General features: G+C 37.0%; 1 protein-coding gene across 2 annotated transcripts; it reads left to right on the forward strand.

Annotated features, from left to right (window-relative positions):
* The first annotated feature begins 1,157 nt into the window (after positions 1 to 1,157).
* Positions 1,158 to 18,479, forward strand: LOC113091370 (TBC1 domain family member 8B). 2 transcript variants are annotated; one of them, XM_026256853.1, is made up of 21 exons: positions 1,158 to 1,751; positions 3,685 to 3,795; positions 3,886 to 4,004; positions 4,143 to 4,365; positions 4,930 to 5,170; positions 5,248 to 5,455; positions 6,500 to 6,667; positions 6,852 to 6,953; positions 7,416 to 7,566; positions 7,648 to 7,862; positions 9,036 to 9,153; positions 10,046 to 10,331; positions 10,569 to 10,695; positions 11,074 to 11,172; positions 11,475 to 11,543; positions 11,643 to 11,889; positions 12,030 to 12,095; positions 14,352 to 14,432; positions 14,765 to 14,806; positions 15,029 to 15,126; positions 16,128 to 18,479. In XM_026256853.1, exons 1-21 carry the CDS (start codon positions 1,625 to 1,627, stop codon positions 16,689 to 16,691), a joined length of 3,462 nt encoding a protein of 1,153 aa, XP_026112638.1. In that variant the 5' UTR covers positions 1,158 to 1,624; the 3' UTR covers positions 16,692 to 18,479. The 2 variants fall into 2 exon arrangements, with proteins under 2 accessions (XP_026112638.1, XP_026112639.1); XM_026256854.1 differs by lacking the exon at positions 14,352 to 14,432 and having other exon boundaries at positions 1,159 to 1,751.
* The last annotated feature ends 151 nt before the right edge of the window (positions 18,480 to 18,630 follow it).

Below are 18,630 nucleotides of genomic sequence, written 5' to 3' on the forward strand. Positions count from 1 at the left end.
CAAACAATGTTTAAATACTTCATTCATTCATGCCAGTGCAAAAATGCATTTCTTACCAAGTATTGTATTATTTCAAGTACAAATATACATAGTATTGTTTCTTGGGGAGGATCTAAATTAAGTAAAATTATCTGCCAGTGTGGTAATAAAATAATCTTAATGCAAATGGTAAACAAGATTATTTGGAGTGTCTAAGTGTGAATTTACAGTAGCTCTGCCCTCCAATGTCAAACAAAGTTAAATACAACGCGTGTGAAAACCGCCATCAGTGGTGTAGACAGTAACATGTTGAGTGCAGATAACTAGCTTGAGGAATTAGCTGAGCTCGCTCTTTCTCACGTTCCCCATTACATTATAGTGGAATTGACTAACTAGTGTTTAATAATAATAAAAGTATGTATAATTGTAATAAATATTATAATTTACACTTTGTATTATTAAATCCAGTGAATATACAACAATACCAAGCTGCAAGTAGTATGTATCTGCCAGTATAAGGATTAAATAGCATCTGAACTGCTACTTTTATATGGTAAATACAATATATAACTATTTTCACTGTGTAAATAGCATCTAGAGCTATACACACCTTTGACTATTGTAAATAGGATCTATGGCTTAGAAAGTATGTTAATAGTGTAAATAGCTGCTGCTGTATTTTATGTATTTATTTATTTATTTTTGAGATACCATGAAAATGGATAGCCTACACTCTTAAAAATAAAGTTGCTTCAAAAGGTTCTTCAAGCGATGCCATAGAAGAACCATTTTTAATTCAAAGGTTTTTTAAAGAACCACCTCTTTCTTACCTTTTTATAACCTGAATAACTTTCTTTCATTATAAAGAACCTTTTGTGAAACAGAAAGGTTTTTCAGATTTTTAAAGGTTCTTTATGGAACTATTTAGACAAAAATGTTCTTCTGGCATCGTGAAGAATTTTTATTTTAAAGAGTGAATTACTTCAATAGCCTACCTTACCGTTCTGCCAGTTTTTACCTGGATATTATATGAGTGATAAGAATTAAATTTGTATAGAGTCTGAAGTATGCAGACTTCTTTTGGCGGGAGCTGTTGCCATGGTGAATCGTCATTTCGGAGCTTCATTGGTCATTGCTTTTCATAGTCATGGTGCATGCGCTAAACACAGAGTCAGCTCACTCAGAGTTGACTGAATTTACACAATTCGGCTATTCTGAACCCAAAAATCTCTGAGTTTCCAATCTCAGAGTAATTCAATTCAAAATTCAAGTTTTACATCAGAGTTGGTTGAACCTCCTTATTGAAACGGACCCCAGGTAAAAACGGCTACAGACGGTAACATGACAACGCTTCGTAAACATATGCCGCTTTCCCTTTAAATAATTTGAAACAAAGTCATGGCGTGGCGCGGGGATTATGGGAAGTGTAGTGGATAGTTTTCAGGGCAGCAATCTCCTCTGCTCAGCGACGCAGATGTGGAAGACTACAATCCCAGTGGCGCCGGTGTTGCCGTCTTTGGATCAGTTTCTGTCGACGTGGGGAAAGCGGTGCAAAAGCAAACAACACTCAGTCTATGGGTGTATGCGCTTGAGATGAAACGAGTGTCATGCAAGAAGACGCGTATCTCTGAAAACAGATTCCAGCATGTGGCTCAAACCCGAAGAGGTGCTTCTCAAAAACGCGCTGAAATTATGGGTGACGGAGAAATCCAACGATTACTTCGTGCTGCAGCGCAGACGCGGATACGGAGAGGACGGCGGCGGATTGACAGGTACGTTAACGTTACCGGGAACGCGCGGATGTCCGTGTTCAGGTACTATACTAGACAAGAAAAAAAGCCTTTGGTTGTTCAGTTAATATGTATACAAATGTGATCTCTGTTTCGATGTTACACCTTAAAATACACTTCAGTTGATTTTCCAAACGATTGATTTTTAGTTTGAACCCCAAGTGCTTTTGCAGCAGTTCAAGGGTTAATGCAGCTTGGCAGATAGGTATTTTGCAAGTTTCAATGTCAGTGGGACTGATGTGCTCTTTTGAGTGCTGACGTCACCACTGCGGTAATCTGCCCGTGTGCATAAAGGTACCTAAAGATGCAACATTCCTCCAGATATCATATTGTTAGAAGCTGAAGTCTAAACGGGGTTAATACTGAAAATACTCTGGTAAGTCTGGACCGCTAGTTCTCTTTGACAGGAGTTGTTGCGTCACGTTGTGACGTCAGTTTGTTTAGGTTTGAGGTGGTTCAGCATGTTTACTGGCAGATGCTTTCTCATTAGTTAATCTGAAAGAAGGCCGTATTTATTGGTGATACGACTTGGAAATATCTTATCAGTAAACTTATTTTTTTAAGAATATTTTTTACTTACTATATATATATATATATATATATATATATATATATATATATATATATATATATATATATATATATATATATATTAAGTTATACAATTGATGCACCATTCCAAATTGACTGAGTATTCAAAAATATGAGGATAGATGTAAGTTCATGGCAGGGCCACAGCTGTGTCATGGGAAGTTGTATTCAATTTTAAATCCAATCCTACAATTAAATGCAAATCGGAAGGATGGCTTTACATATATAGGCTTGAAAGCCAACTGAGCTTCTGCATTTAAATGCATTAGATATTTATTGGCATTGGTCTGATGGGAATTTTCTGCAGTGGTAGATGTTTGGTCACTCATGATAACAACTTATTAATAAACTGAACTGGGCTGGATAATGACCCTAACTTTGCAACATCAGCGCTGTTATTGAACTGAGCTGAAACAACGCTGGACTAAATGAGCTGAATAATGAAACCATTATCTTCTGTAAATCCGTTCTGTTATTAGTGTAAAGCTGTTTTGAAACTATCTTTATTGTATACGTGGGACTTGACTTAATAAATAAAATAACAGTTTATTAATAAATAAATTATTATTAATAAACATATTGTCATGCAGTCGCTAGTACAGAGGTATATTTGAGCTGATTACAGGTTTTACTTTAATTAGTGACTGTGTTTTTTCCTTTGGAGTTCATCACCATGGAAACCTTTGCTTCATGGTTAAGGGCCATAATACACCAGCTTCTTTCTGAAGCAGTGTGTATAAGAAGTGCAGACTAGAGAGGACAGATTTTCAGTGACTAACATTAAATTCCCTGTTAACATCCTGATGTTCATTAAAAACATTGAAAGAAGTAAATCAAGGGCCAGTCAAACTTAACATTATTCTATATTGTTTATTCTAATAATATATGTATGTATATATATGGGTGTGTGTGTGTGTGTGTGTGAATAATGTTTTAATGTTTTTGAAAGGAGTCACTTATGCAAACATAGGCTGCACTTATTTCAACACAAATACAGAAAAAACTGTAATATTGTGAAATATCATTACACTTTAAAATCGGCAACCATTACTCCAGTCTTCATTGTCCCTTGATCCTTTAGAAATTATACTAATATGATGATCTGATGCTCAAGAAATGTGCCTTATTATTATCAGTGTTGAAATTAGTTGAAAATGGCTGCTATTTGAATGTATATAATGACTACTCATTAGAAATAGAGCATATTTTCTCGCTGATGTATTTTCATATTATCAAATTCAGTTGTAGCTCAGACTGCAGATTTAAAGAAATGTATCAATTGTTTTTGTAGTGTTATGTTTGTTGTTTCACGTCATTGTTTTAGGCCTGCTGGTAGGAACGTTGGACACAGTTCTGGACTCCACAGCCAAAGTCGCACCGTTTCGCATTATACACCAGACGCCCGACTCTCAGGTGTACTGGAACATTGCCTGTGGTGAGAGATGCTGCACCCAGTGTTAATGTGTAAGCGACTCTCTTCATTTAGATCCTTATATGATGTGTGTGTTTGTCTGTGTGTGTAAAGGAGCATCTTTAGAGGAGATCTCACAGCACTGGGACTGGCTGCAGCAGAACGTCATCAGAACTCTCTCGGTGTTTGATTCTGGCGAAGACATCACCAGTTTTGTCCAGGGAAAGATAAGGGTGAGAGGGTTATTTGGCTCCCGAACACTTTAGAATGCTTTTCTTTCTTGTTTGTGTGTTTTGTGGTATTTTAGTTGTTTGTCGAAGCAGGTGGTCTTGGATTGCTGATGTTAGTGACGATATGTCGTGTGTTTATAGGGTCTGATAGCAGAGGAGGGCAAATCAGCCAGTGACGAGGAGGATCCCGAACGCTACCGAGAGGCAGTGCTGCGCTTTGAACGTCTGTTTGGTTTGCCTCAGAGAGAGAAGCTTGTGACGTATTTCTCTTGCAGCTACTGGAGAGGACGAGTGCCAAATCAGGGCTGGATCTACCTCAGCACCAACTTCCTGTGTTTCTACTCCTATATGCTGGGAAATGAGGGTAAGAGACATGCTCACCTGCTTATTACACGCATTCCCACAAACTCTCAGTAAAATTTTATGATTGTTATGATGTGAAAACAATGCGTTTATTTACAAAAGGATTTTTAATCTGTTGGTGTTAAGCCCCCACATATATTATTATACTTAAAGGGTTAGTTCACCCCAAAATGAAAATTATGTCATTAATTACTCACCCTCATGTCGTTCCAAAACCATAAGATATTCATCTTCAGAACACAAAATTAAGATATATTTTTGATGAATTTGGAGAGCTCTCTGACCCTCCATAGACAGCAAAGCAACTGAAATGTTCCCAGGTCCAGAAACTTAGTTAATACATCAGTAAAACTGTCCATGTGACATCAGTGGCTCAGCTTAGTGATGCTACGAGAAAACTTTTATTTATTTATTTATTTTTTTGTGAAAATGAGACTTGACATGAGGGTGGGTAATTTATGACATCATTTCCATTTTTGCTTCATATGTTATGGTTTTCTCCTTATAAAGTGTTATAGTTGGCATCTGCCAAAATCTCTTACTATTTGGTGCATTTCTTGTTCAGTGAAACTGGTGTATCCCTGGGATGAGGTGAGCCGTCTGGAACGTACGTCGAGTGTGTTGTTGGCAGAAAGCATCCGTGTGTGTGTGCGTGGAGAGGACCATTTCTTCTCAATGCTCCTGAGGCTCCAGCAGACATACCTGATCATGCAGCAGTTGGCCGACTACGCCATTGTGCGGTTCTTCGACAAAGAAACATTTCATGCTGAACATCCACTGGCCAACCCCCTTCACATCACACAGAGGTGCCTTAGTTTTATTCCTCTCTTACCATTTTTTTTTTTTTACTGGACAATATCTGACTCTGCTGTAATCTTTGCAGGGCTCTGGAAATACATGCACGGAATCAGTCATTTCGAGCATTTTTCCGGTTGCCGCAGGAGGAGAACCTCTGTGAAGTGTATGAGAGTTTCCTGTGGGTTCCATTCAGCCTCGTCAATACACTTGGGAAAATCTGTGTCTCTGAGAACTATCTGTGCTTTGCAAGCCAGGATGGTTCTCAGTGCCATCTCATAATCCCTCTATGGGAGGTGCGTATATTGCAAATATTTCTGCGAACTGCAAATAAGTCTGTCATGGAGACTGCCCTTGAGAAAAAGAAGTATGTGTAATTCTATTGAATGTGCACTTGTACTTCAAATCTTAAAAGTAGATGTTTAAAAAAACTGTACTTCCAGATAATATAAATCACATAAAACACCACCTTGGTGTACTTGGAGTGCACTTTCATGACTATGTTTCTCAACACACATAAGTGCACTTTGTAATAATGTCAAATTGAAAGTTTTACTTTAAAGTACACTTTAAATTCAATATCCTTTAATAGTTTTTTTTGTCATGATAATAAAGCAAATTTAATATATACATATTATAATTTATGCAGTGTGTTGTTCAATATTATACTTAAAGTTATTGTTTTATATGTATTCAATTACAGCTTCATCTGTACAGTGTAATTACAAATATATTTAAATACATGACATATTAATTTTAATAGAAATGACATTAAAGTATATTTTCATTTACCATAAATGGCTGTAAGTGCATTCGGCTCACACTTAACACCTTAACCATATTTCAAACAAAAAAATTGCATATAATGATGTATTAAGTTATACTTGAGCAGGTTAATAAAGCTAATTTCATATAATATACTTTTAAATATATAAATTTTTACTGTTATTAAATCCATTTAGTTTTAATAAAATTGACTTTAATTGCAGTTATTGTGCTGTTGAATGCCCCAAAACAATACATTCATTTTTAAAAAAAAAGTATATTCTTTAAAAGCAGAATATTTCCAAAATACAAGTATGGTAAGGTGTATTATCTTCACAAGGTTGCAGAATTAGTATAATTGTAAAGAGTCCATCTCAGAAAATTCAAGAGAATTATTACAATAGTCTGTCTAAATTAATCAAGAGCTCTTTGTTTCAACACCTAAGTGGTTTCCATTAACAGAGGATGAAAACTAATTTTGAAATATGACATTTTACTTACAGTATCTAAATGATAAATCAGTATTTCAGTAATGCTGATTTATGTGTGTTTTTGGCATTAATCTATGCCTGCAGGTGTTCAGTGTGGAGCTGCCAGACCGCAGTAGTCGTGCTCTTACTGTTTGTCTTCGGGGCAAAAGAGCTTTGCGTTTTTCTGAGGTTCGGGATTTGGAGCGACTTGCTGCCACCATCCGCAGAAAGTGTGGGACAGAAGGAAGCCCCCAGCATTTCATCAGTAATCCGGTAATTACACTAATATAGGAAATTGTGTTATGGTATGCATATACTTATCATGATAATATATATCAAAACAATACAAAATTACAGGTAGCCTTCAAATTAAAAATATCCCATATTTCATGCTATGATTTTGTGACTGTAAAAATGCCAGAGTAAACTAGATTGCATGTGTGTTTTTCTCTTTGAGGATGAGGAGGGTGTTATGGTGGGGCAAAGTCAAGCCGTCAGCACTGAAGCTCTTATGAACGTCTTCCATCCGCATGATGCAGAAAACCTTGATCCCAAAATGGTACCGATAACCTTATTGCAATATTGGTGTAATGTTAGTTTAGTGAAGATGGTTAATGTAATCAAAACATGTGGTACACTCTAATTTTTTAATGTTGGAGGTCAATGAGATTAATATATTCATTCATCAAAGAATCTTGAAAAAATGTATCATAGTTTCCTTAAAAATATTGAGCAGTGCAACTGTTTTCAACATTGATGATATTAAGAAAGGTGTCCTTGAGCACCACTCAACCATATTATACTGCTGAAAATTCTAATTACATTTTAAAATATATTCAAATAGAAAAAGTTATTTTTACTTTTTATATTATTTCACAATATTATGGGTTTTTTTTTACTGTAAAACATTTTTCCTTCAAAATTGTACAAAAATCTTTCTGAGCCTACACTTTTGAATGATAGTGTATGTTTTCAAACAGTAAGGATCCCACTGTTGACATGGTAATTTTGTGATTGACAGCTGAAGGAGCGAATGAAGGAGCAGTCATGGCAGATCCATTTTGCTGAATATGGCCGCGGAACTGGAATGTTTTGCACCAAAAAAACACGTGACCTCATTGTACGAGGAGTTCCTGAGACTCTCAGAGGAGAACTGTGGATGCTCTTCTCAGGTGTGTGTTGTTCTGGTTGTGTGCATGTATTTGTAGGTGTGTGTGCTACAGTTTGTACAATTATGTTTGCGTGTGTTATAGGTGCAGTACATGACATGACCTCTCATCCCGGGTACTATGGGCGGCTGCTGGAGGAGTGTATGGGCAGCAGCTCGCTTGCGTGTGATGAGATTGAGAGAGATCTGCATCGCTCCCTCCCAGAACACCCAGCATTCCAGAGCGACACAGGAATCTCAGCTCTTCGCCGTGTCTTGACTGCCTATGCTCATCGCAACCCTAAAATCGGCTACTGTCAGGTAAAAGCACACACACGTACAACTTTTTAATTTAGACTAACACGTGATCTTAGAATTACATTGCACCGTTTATAGAATATCTGATTAATCTTGATCACAAAAATTTTAAAAAGTTGACTGCACAATTTAAAGCTGGTGTAGTGTTTGAGGTTCATGGAATAAAATGTTTGAAAAATTCTCACTTAGCAAACTAATTCCTTAAGTGTTGGGTGGCCATATGTGCCGTTCATACGGGACACGTCCCGGCCAGGATTTTAATTTTGCCTAAAACATCCAGAGCAGTTTGACCAATAACATGCAGGTATTGTACATAATCGACCAATCATGGGACTGCGTGTGAGAAGATGAGATCTAGAGGGAACGATCAAAGCGATTCATATATGCACACGTGTTTGTTCGTTCGATTGACTTCGCTGCACACACATCCAAAAAAAACTAAGTGCGCCACAATGCTTCAAGTCTAACGAACGAACAAACACGTGAATGCGATACGAAAGCATAAGGAGCCGTCTGCTCTGCTTTTTATAGCTGTCATGAATGTTACACAACGATCAAGCTGCACAGTGCAAATAGCCAAAACATGGATATTTTAGGCATTATTAAAATCCTGGCTGGGACGTGTCCCGTATGAACGGTGCATATGGCCACCCTACTTAAGTGACTGGTTGTAGCTATAATTAACAAAACAAAAGTAAAATGAAAACCAGCTTAATCTATGGCAATATAGAACATAAATGGAACTGATTTAAAAATAGTTCTCTGTGCAAAACAGAAAGGACATGAAACATAATCAAAAACTTTGTGTATGCAAAGTTTAAGTGAAGAAAATATGCTAAGGGAAGTCTATGTATTCAAGGGATATGGTGGTTGCGTAGAATAAAAAATTTTTTAAACCTATGGAAGCCAAATAATTTTTATTTCTAGTAAATTTGTATATACAGCGATGTCACAAACTCTTCGAGGAACTGTTCACTTAAAACAAAATTCTGTCATTTTAAATACATACTTGTGTTTTTCACTTTATTCATAAAAAACTCCACTCCACTTACTCTCATTCTAATAATAATAAATTTTTTATATTTTATAGCTATATCATATTGCGGTTGAAGACAAGGCATATATAAGACATATATAAGACAATAACACTCGTTCTCTGTATGTCGGTCTGTCCAGGCAATGAATATCCTGACGTCTGTGTTGCTACTGTATGCTAAAGAGGAAGAGGCATTCTGGCTGCTGGTCGCTGTGTGTGAACGAATGCTACCAGACTACTTCAACCGCAGAATTATTGGTAGGTTTGTGTGTCAGAGCTGGTTAAATAAGTGTTAAGGAAACTTTTGGCTTGAAGGGCGCAATGAGCAAAAAAAATGCTCCACATTAAATTTTTTAATCAATGCAATGAAAATAATGACTGTCTATGAAAAAGTATTTACCGTCTAAACTGTCATCAATTATAATTTCGTAATTGCATAAACAATATAAACAAAGCTGCATCTTGTATACTGTATATACATACTATCTTAATACAAATAGCCAAAGTGCCAATCAGATGATTGCATTTAAAACATGAGAGATGTAGTGGAATGGAATAAAATCCCCACAAATTCTCAAGAGATTTTTTCTAGTTAAAACTGTTCTTTCTTTTTTTTTTTTTTAAGAGTTATGCATCTCAAGAATGCGCCAAATATGCATTCTGTGTGAATGGCTTGGTTTCGGTTTTAACCTAAACAGTATCTTCTCTGCATTGAGCTTCTATATTTCAGTAATATTTTGAATGAAAAATGCAACATTAATGCATCTTGTTATTTCAACTGGATATAGGCTAACAAAAGCATTAAATTGCAACAGTGACACTTAGATCATCAAATCACTGCATCTCGCGCGCCACCGATAAGGCTCCCTGACACACACCTAAAATTCAAATACACTGTTTTGCATTTGAATGCAAATTTTATTTTAAATTTGAATAATATCCCTTTTTTTTTCTTCACATGCTCCTCATTGCAGGCAGGCACTTCACTCATTGGTTGTCTGCTTGTCACTCATAATGCGCCTTTATAATGAAAAGGTGTGAAACTGTGATATATCGCAGTTTATCTGGGTTATCACCCAGGCTTAGAATTTCTTTATGTTTGCATACAGTATTATACAAGTCTGTGTGTGTGTGTGTGTATGTTTTCCAGGAGCCCTGGTGGACCAGGCTGTGTTCGAGGAACTGATCCGTGAGCGTCTAACCCAGCTGACTGAACACATGACAGACTTGTCGTTCTTCTCATCAGTGTCGTTGTCATGGTTCCTGACTCTCTTCATCAGTGTACTGCCAATAGAGAGCGCTGTGAATGTTGTCGACTGCTTCTTTTATGATGGAATCAAAGCCATCCTGCAACTTGGCCTTGCTGTCCTTGACTATAATATGGACAATCTGCTTTGTTGCCATGACGACGCAGAAGCTGTCACAGTCCTCAACAGGTGATTGAAATGACTGTCCTTTTAACATGGCCAAAGCATGTTGATAGAAAGCTACATTGTCAGTTATGTTTTGTGCATTATAATAAAATGGAAAGTGGACATTTTAAACAGTAAAAACATACAGAGTGTCTTTTAATGACAAGCTGCCCTTTAATTGTAAACAGTATAATTTTTTCCAGTGTTTTTTTATTTTTTATTTACAAACTCAACCTGTGCTAAATCAATTTAATCCTTCAGGTTTTTTGACAGTGTCACAAATAAAGACAGTCCCCTGCCAGTTACCGTACAACAGGCTTCTGCAACAGCCAATGACAAATCAGTGCAAAAGGTTGACATCAGCAACCTCATCAAAGAAGCATATGAGGTAAAACTACACACTTTAATATACTGTAGTGACCATTAAAAGCCATATTCTTATCAAAGACTTTACCTCTGGTTTTATCAAAACATAAGAGCAGAATGTTTATTATTTTTAAGGTAGTCAAACAAACTGTACAAAGTGACTAATAAAATGAATCTAATGTCTTTAATGCTTTGGCAATTAATACCTTTACTCAAGGTGACACATTTTATAGGAATGTAAAATCTGAATATGCAATAAAAAGATATACTTTGTCAGAGCACCTGAGAATTCAGCACTTTGGAATGAGGACAACCCCCCTCTAACAGGAGTTCTGGGGGTCAGCAAATGGAAGGCCAGAAACAGATGGTTGCTCAGACTAATGAAGTTTCTTTATTTCAGAAATATGGAGACATTCGAACAGAGGAAGTGGAAAACATGCGGAAGAGGAACAAGCTTTATGTCATTCAGACCCTAGAAGACACAACAAAACAAAATGTAGTAAGTACAAAAGCAATGCCATATACACCTTAATCTTTACTTTCTAAATATAATATAATATAATATAATATAATTCTGCCTTGTAAAGCCACATACAAAGAGTTTGATTTGATTAAGGGAAATATACAATACCGTTCAAAAGTTCAAGCATTATTTATTACATCTTTTTAAGAAAATAATTTATTCAACAAGAATTAGTTAAATTGATCAAAAGAGTCAGTAAATATGCTCATATTGTTACAAAACATTTCTGTTTAAAAAAAATTGTCTAATTGTCTATCATTTGTGTCTTATTGTCGCAGTTGCGTGTTGTTGCTCAAGATGTGAAGTTCAGCGCTGCTCAGCTGGACGAGCTCTACATGCTTTTTAAAGTGAGTTAAGCAAACAGATTTCAGTTTTTTTTCAAAATGCAACCGCTGCCACACAAACTGTGTAAGCTTTTGTGTCTTTTGACCTTTTGTGTGTTACAGAGGCAGCACTTCGTGAGCTGTTACTGGTCAGTGTGTAGTCCTGCCCTGCAGAACCATGACCCCAGCCTGCCATATCTGGACCAGTACCAGCTAGATCAGTCGCAGTTTAGTAGCCTGTTTAACCTTCTACAGCCATGGACCGCACGCACACACGCACGCTCACGCTCACTTGCACGATCAGCCTTCCGGATTCTGGACGAGAATGGAGACGGACTTGTGAACTTCAAAGAATTCATATGTGGTCTGGGTAAGAGGAGCCTAACCCAGAACTAAACTGACTGCCCTTTGACCTTTTAACTCAGTACACAGCAGCTTGCTTTACAACCTGTCAGATTCATTCAAGTGTGTTTGTGTATGTGTGTTTGTGTGTGTGTGTGTATATTGCAGATATTCTAAACAACAGATCATTCACAGAAAAACTAAAATTTCTCTTCAAACTTCACCTTCAACCAGGTAAATGAATTTCATGATCTCTGCCACTGTGCTATACTAAAAGTTTAGTGTCAAACATAAACCTGATTCTAAAAAAGTTGGGACACTGTACAAATTGGGAATAAAAACAGAATGCAATGGTGTGAAAGTTTCAAATTTCAATATCCTTATTCAGAATACAACATAGATGACATATCAAATGTTTAAACTGAGAAAATGTATCATTTTTAGGGAAAAATAAGTTGATTTTAAATGTCATGGCGTCAAAAAAGTTGGGACAAGGCCATGTTTACCACTGTGTGGCATCCCCTCTTTTTATAACATCTGCAAACATCTGTGGACTGAGGAGACAAGTTGCTCAAGTTTAGGAATAGGAATGTTGTCCCATTCTTATCTAATACAGTCTTCTAGTTGCTCAACTGTCTTAGGTCTTCTTTGTCGCATCTTCCTCTTTATGATACACCAAATATTTTCTATGGGTGAAAGATCTGGACTGCAGGCTGGCCATTTCATTACCCGGATCCTTCTTCTACGCAGCTATGCTGTTGTAAATGATGCAGTACGTGGTCTGGCATTGTCATGTTGGAAAATGCAAGGTCTTCCCTAAAAGAGATGATGTCTGGATGGGAGCATATGTTATTCTAGAACTTGGATATACCTTTCAGCACTGATGGTGCCTTTCTAGATGTGTAAGCTGCTTATGCCACACACACTCATGCAACCCCATACCATCAGAGATGCAGGCTTCTGAACTGAGCGCTGATAACAACTTGGCTTGTCCTTGTCCTCTTTAGTCCGGATGACATGACGTCCCAGTTTTCCAAAAAGAACTTCAAATTTTGATTCATCTGACCACAAAACAGCTTTCCACTTTGCCACAGTCCATTTTAAATTAGAAAATGCATGCACTTCTGGATCATGTTTAGATATGGCTTCTTTTTTTACCCATAGAGTTTTAGCTGGCAACGGTGAATGGCACGGTGGATTGTGTTCACCGACAATGTTTTCTGGAAGTATTCCTGAGCCCATGATGTGATTTCCATTACAGTATCATTCCTGTATGTGATGCAGTGCCATCCAAGGGCCCGAAGATCACACAAGTCCAGTATGGTTTTCCAGCCTTGACCCTTACACACAGAGATTGTTCCAGATTCACTGAATCTTTGGATGATATTATGCAGTGTAGATGATGATAACTTTAAACTCTTTGCAATTTTTCTCTGGGAAACTCCTTTCTGATATTGCTCCTCTATTTTTCGCCGCAGAATTAGGGGAATTGGTGATCCTCTGGCCATCTTGACTTCTGAGAGACACTGCCACTCTGAGAGGATCTTTTTATACCCAATCATGTTGCCAATTGAACTAATAAATAGCAAAATGTTCCTCCAGCTGTTCCTTATATGTACATTTAACTTTTCCAGCCTCTTATTGCTGCCTGTCCCAACTTTTTTGGAATGTGTAGCTCTCATGAAATCCAAAATGAGCCAGTATTTGGCATGACATTGCAAAATGTCTCACTTTCAACATTTGATATGTTATCTATGTTCTATTGTGGATAAAATATAAGTTTATGAGATTTTTTTTTACACACAATTTGTAAAGTGTCCCAACTTTTTTGGAATCTGGTATGTATACAGTGTAATAGTTGGGACAATCATATAATCCATGCACTTCTATCACCCTGATTAATCTATATGTCTGCACGCTTTATGATCCTGTATAATCTATATCTAACCTCTACTTAATCATACTTAATTTAATGCCAGTAACCTTTGTATTTTTTGGGGGAAGTCGTGGCCTAGTGGTTAGAGAGTTTGACTCCTAACCCTAGGGTTGTGGGTTTCGAATCTCGGGCCGGCAATAACACGACTTAGGTGCCCCTGAGCAAGGCACTGAACCCACAACAGCTCCCCGGGCACCGCAGCGTAAATGGCTGCCCACTGCTCCGGGTGTGTGTTCACAGTGTGTGTGTGTTCACTGCTCTGGATGGGTTAAATGCAGAGCACGAATTCTGAATATGGGTCACCATACTTGGCTGAATGTCACGTCACTATTACTAGCCTGGATCTGTTACTACTAAGATACCAGCACTTGACCTAAATCCCCCTCACTCTTAATGATGTAAATTCATGTAACATGTGCCTTTTTAAAATGATGGCCAATTTTGATAAATGCAGTTTTCTCCATAGCTTATGACAGGTCATGACTGACACTTTTTTTACCAATTCAAACAAAAGTAGAAGACTGTTTGCATATTTGCATATTTTGTTTCTTCAGGGACCCAGGAGTTTAAGATTTTACCGTCATCTAGATTTTTTCCTCCGGCTGAAGATCATTCTTTCTCCACTCGTCTTTCTGGTCAGCTTTCACACTTTTCTATGGCTCCTTATGCCTGCTTTCTTTTCACTCTTTCTTCTTTCTTCTGCATGTGTTATAATGTCAGTGATTTATTTAGTGTAGTTTTAAATGTTTGAGTGTTGTGTGTAGCATTTTTATATGAACTTTAAAGGGACTTGTCTCACCTAACCTCCAAGCAGCTAGATTTCTAGAAACACACGTTTCTATCGTTTTGGTGTTTTAACGAAACAGAAACTCAAATCCATGCCCAGCCTTAAAAGCTTTTAAAATATATGAATGCATGTGAGTATCTCTGTTTGGTGGCTGTACATTTTTTCCACTCTTCAATGTAGATTCTGCAGAGGATGGAGTGATCAGAAAATGTCCAGAGAGAGGTGAAGTATTCATCCCTGCCCTCTAATCATGTTCTCTATATATTATCAAACAATATCTAGAAATGAACCATAACGGTGGTCACGGTCGCTGTGCAATGACCAAAATACTGTGACTTTTTATTTGGCTACTTGTCAAATAAATAAAACATAAATTTGAGTTGAAAAAAGATTGATTGCCAGTCCAGGGAGCCGTTTACAAATCTGATGTGTTTTGCCCCTCAGGTCGTGCAAAAGTAGATCTGCAGGAATATCTGAAGCAGTGGCAAGAAGACTTGCAGCGGAGAGAGGAGAATATTAAAGATCTGCCCAGAATTAATCAGGTACACACACACACAAAAGTGAAATTGTGGTCAGAATTAAATGTGTGCACAACTGATGGTTGTAGTACTATGTAGTGTCACATGTAGTGTTGGGGAGTCAGATTCATTTTAGTGGATATATTTATTCGGTCCAAAAACAATTTACAGATTTCCTGCATGGCATTATGAATAACTTTTTTTTCTTGTAGCAAAATATTCATTTGTTATGTGTGCCTGTCTATAGCTTAAAAAAAGTATATTACTTTTTTAATTGTTATAATATTAGTTTTTTTTTATTTCTTTTTTTTTTTTATTATAATTTTCAGCTTCCATTCAGACAGTCTTCAGTCTCACATGATCCTTCAAAAATCATTCTAATATATGAATAATAAGAAGTGTTAAAAACCATTTTGCTGCTTTATATTTTTGTAGAAACATTTTTCAGGATTCTTTGATGCATAGAAAATTTGAAAGGATATAATTTATGACACTTAATTAATTGAATACATCATTTGCAAAATGTAAACATAAAAAAAACAACTTGGAAGCTATTAAGTGACAGTGAATATATAAACTATTTGATACATATAAACATTTAAACCAATATACTAGTAAAAAATATTGTAAGTGTACTTGTAATAGGAATATGAATATATTTTTAGTATGAATATGAGATAAAAAATTCAGAAATAGCACATCAAGATGATTCCTTATGCTTATTTGAGTACAGAACCAGGTTTGCTTTGTCCTGATCAGTGATGCTTCCACAAGTACTTTGAGGTGTTAGACAATAGTTTCATCAGTGTCCATTCTCTGCTCACTTAACCTGTTCTCTGACATAGTCTGGCTCCTCTTACTGTTCTTTGTCTTGAGCACACACAAACTCAAGTGGATATTTGTTTAATTGAAATGTAGCCCATTAAAACCTCTAAAATGATTTGTTGTCATTTCTGAACACATTTGTTCTGGTCAAGCCATATAAATACAGTTCAGTTTAATTAAATAGACTGTATGTGTTCCAGGCGCAGTTTATTGGTCTGACAAAGACCCTGTACGGAGTGTTCCACGGTGATGAGGAGGAGGAGAGTCTGTACCGTGCTGTGGCTCGAGTGACCAGTCTTCTGTTGCGCATGGAGGAGGTGGGGCGGAAGCTACAGGAGAGCAGCCCGCAAAAAACACCCCAAAGTACACCCCCCAGCACGGCTCAGCCAGAGACCTCCCCAACATTACCCACCAGCCCTGAGACTGAAACCCTCACTAAGGATGAAGGCGACCGACCTGAGTCTCCAGTCAGTCAACAAGAAACTGCCCCGTCCCACTCTGACATTACCCCGACCTCAACCTCACGCCCTTCTACGCCCACCAGCAGTCCCACCGGAACCAGCAGCCCCATGTTGGACACACCAACAGACACCACCCCCAGCTCACCCTCTACAGTCAGAGACGGGGACTGGAGTTTCTCCTTCGAGCAGATTCTTGCGTCTCTCCTAAATGAACCGTCTGTCGTTCGCTTCTTTGAGCGGGCCATTGACACAGATTCTCGGATTGCACATGCACGTAAAAACCAGCTTAAAGATGCACACTAACACACTATATCAGAGCAATCACAGCAAAACACTGCCCTAAAAGCCATAAACCCTCTCCCTTCCTCTTTCTCTCTTTCTGTGCGACTTTTACAGGTCAGTGTTTATGCAACACTTATTTCTGTTACAGATGAGGAAATCCTTTTATTTATATACAGACATACATATACAGGACAAGTACAAATCAAAGCAACAAAAAAAGGAGAATAGAGGTATACATTTATTCAGATTGCATAGTATGAAGTAAAACGGGGTATTTTGATGTAATATAAAAGATTAGTGTTAATTGTTATTTGTGTAAAAAAAATGATTTGTGTGAGATATTGTGATATAATGTAGACGAAGGTATTGTGAGGTAATGCAGATGACTAAATGAGGTGTTATAAATAATAGTATAAATGGCACGTGTGTTTTGAGATGACGGCATTAAAAGGCTTTGCCTGCTTTATCCAATGAGTAACCTCAAAACATTCCTCCAGCTCATACGAACATGAACTACGTCTGTCATTCCCAGCCTGACCTTGCACACATAAGCACATGTAGGACCATAAAAGGAAGGATGAATATTAGGCAAATCAAAATGCTATGCTGTTAAACCGCAAATGGCTGGAAAAAATATATTACTTGAGAATACATTCAACACATATGTCGCCTTACATTACTTTCCTTGCTCAAATGAGCTGTGAAATGAAAGCATTTTTCTTTATAGGCTTAATTAGAAATGCCCAAAATGGTTTTGCTAATCAGCAGGCAGAGTTTAGTCTACATCATATCATATTCCTCTGCATTGAAGGTCTGTATTAGGATTTCAGTTTATAGTTATGTAATTGTGATTCACTGAATGTGTTTATGTCTACAAACCGAAATCTGTGGTTTATGCCTTATTAGTTTTGATTCAGGACTTCAGTACGAATATCACAAGTGCTTCCATTTAACGAAACCTATTTCATCTTTAAACATTTATCACAGTCATTTTGAAGATTCGTTTCCAAATATATTTGAATTTTGTCATAAAACGAGAGGTATATTTTCTGCTGTTATTTTACAGATTAAAACAAAATCATACGGAGCATACTGAAATGCTTTAGCAAGAAAACATTTAGAACTGTTGTGCTGTAAATGATATGCAAAGTGAATAAGTATTTGTGTCAGTTCAAGTAGTCAAAGCTGTAAGAAACCACTTCACCCGTCATAAGAGATGTTGTATGATGCTTTAAATGGACCAATGAATATGCAGAATTTAGAAATTTGTGTAAATGTTGAGAGCTTGTGACGAATGCACGAAAGGGAAGTTGGTATTTTGTGGTTCTCCTGTTTGTAGTTGTGTCAGGTCTACACCAGCTAAACAGAGTTTTTCGTTCTGTGTGTACTGAAGTAATTATGTTCTTCTAAAGCTTAAAGGCATCTCCGAGAAGGAAGCCATAGTGCATATTCTACATTTGAATTTACTTAGAATTTTCAAGGAAGTTGTTTCGGTTTAGCTTTTTTGCACACTAACCACCAAAGTCCATAGAAAAACTTCTTGGCATCATGCAGGAGTTGTATTGAAAGTTAAATTATTAGTGTTTCATGTCAGTGTCGCTCTGTTGCTGTTCTTGCTGAACATTTAATGTTTGCTTCATGTAGGCTACTTCAGGGTAATCGTGTGGTCATTTAGATTTTTAGTTGAGATTTTTCATTTATTTATTTATTTATTGTCTGAAATATTTATATTTGTTACAGTCTGTTTGTGCCTCATAAACTGTCACATTATGAACATTTAATTATAAAATAAAATGTATGAAGAAAGTATCCTCCCTCTCTATTTCGCTAATCTTTATGTTTTTCTAGGACTGAAATTGTTGCCCATCCAGGAACATGGGAATATCAAGCTAAGCCTTCTGTTACAATGAGAACAGTATAAGCAGGACTTCCACAGCGCTGTCAATAATAGTGTGATCGA

The sequence above is a fragment of the Carassius auratus genome, unplaced genomic scaffold (assembly GCF_003368295.1).
Source record: "Carassius auratus strain Wakin unplaced genomic scaffold, ASM336829v1 scaf_tig00214183_4049273_7079891, whole genome shotgun sequence".
Classification (NCBI taxonomy): Eukaryota; Metazoa; Chordata; class Actinopteri; order Cypriniformes; family Cyprinidae; genus Carassius; species Carassius auratus.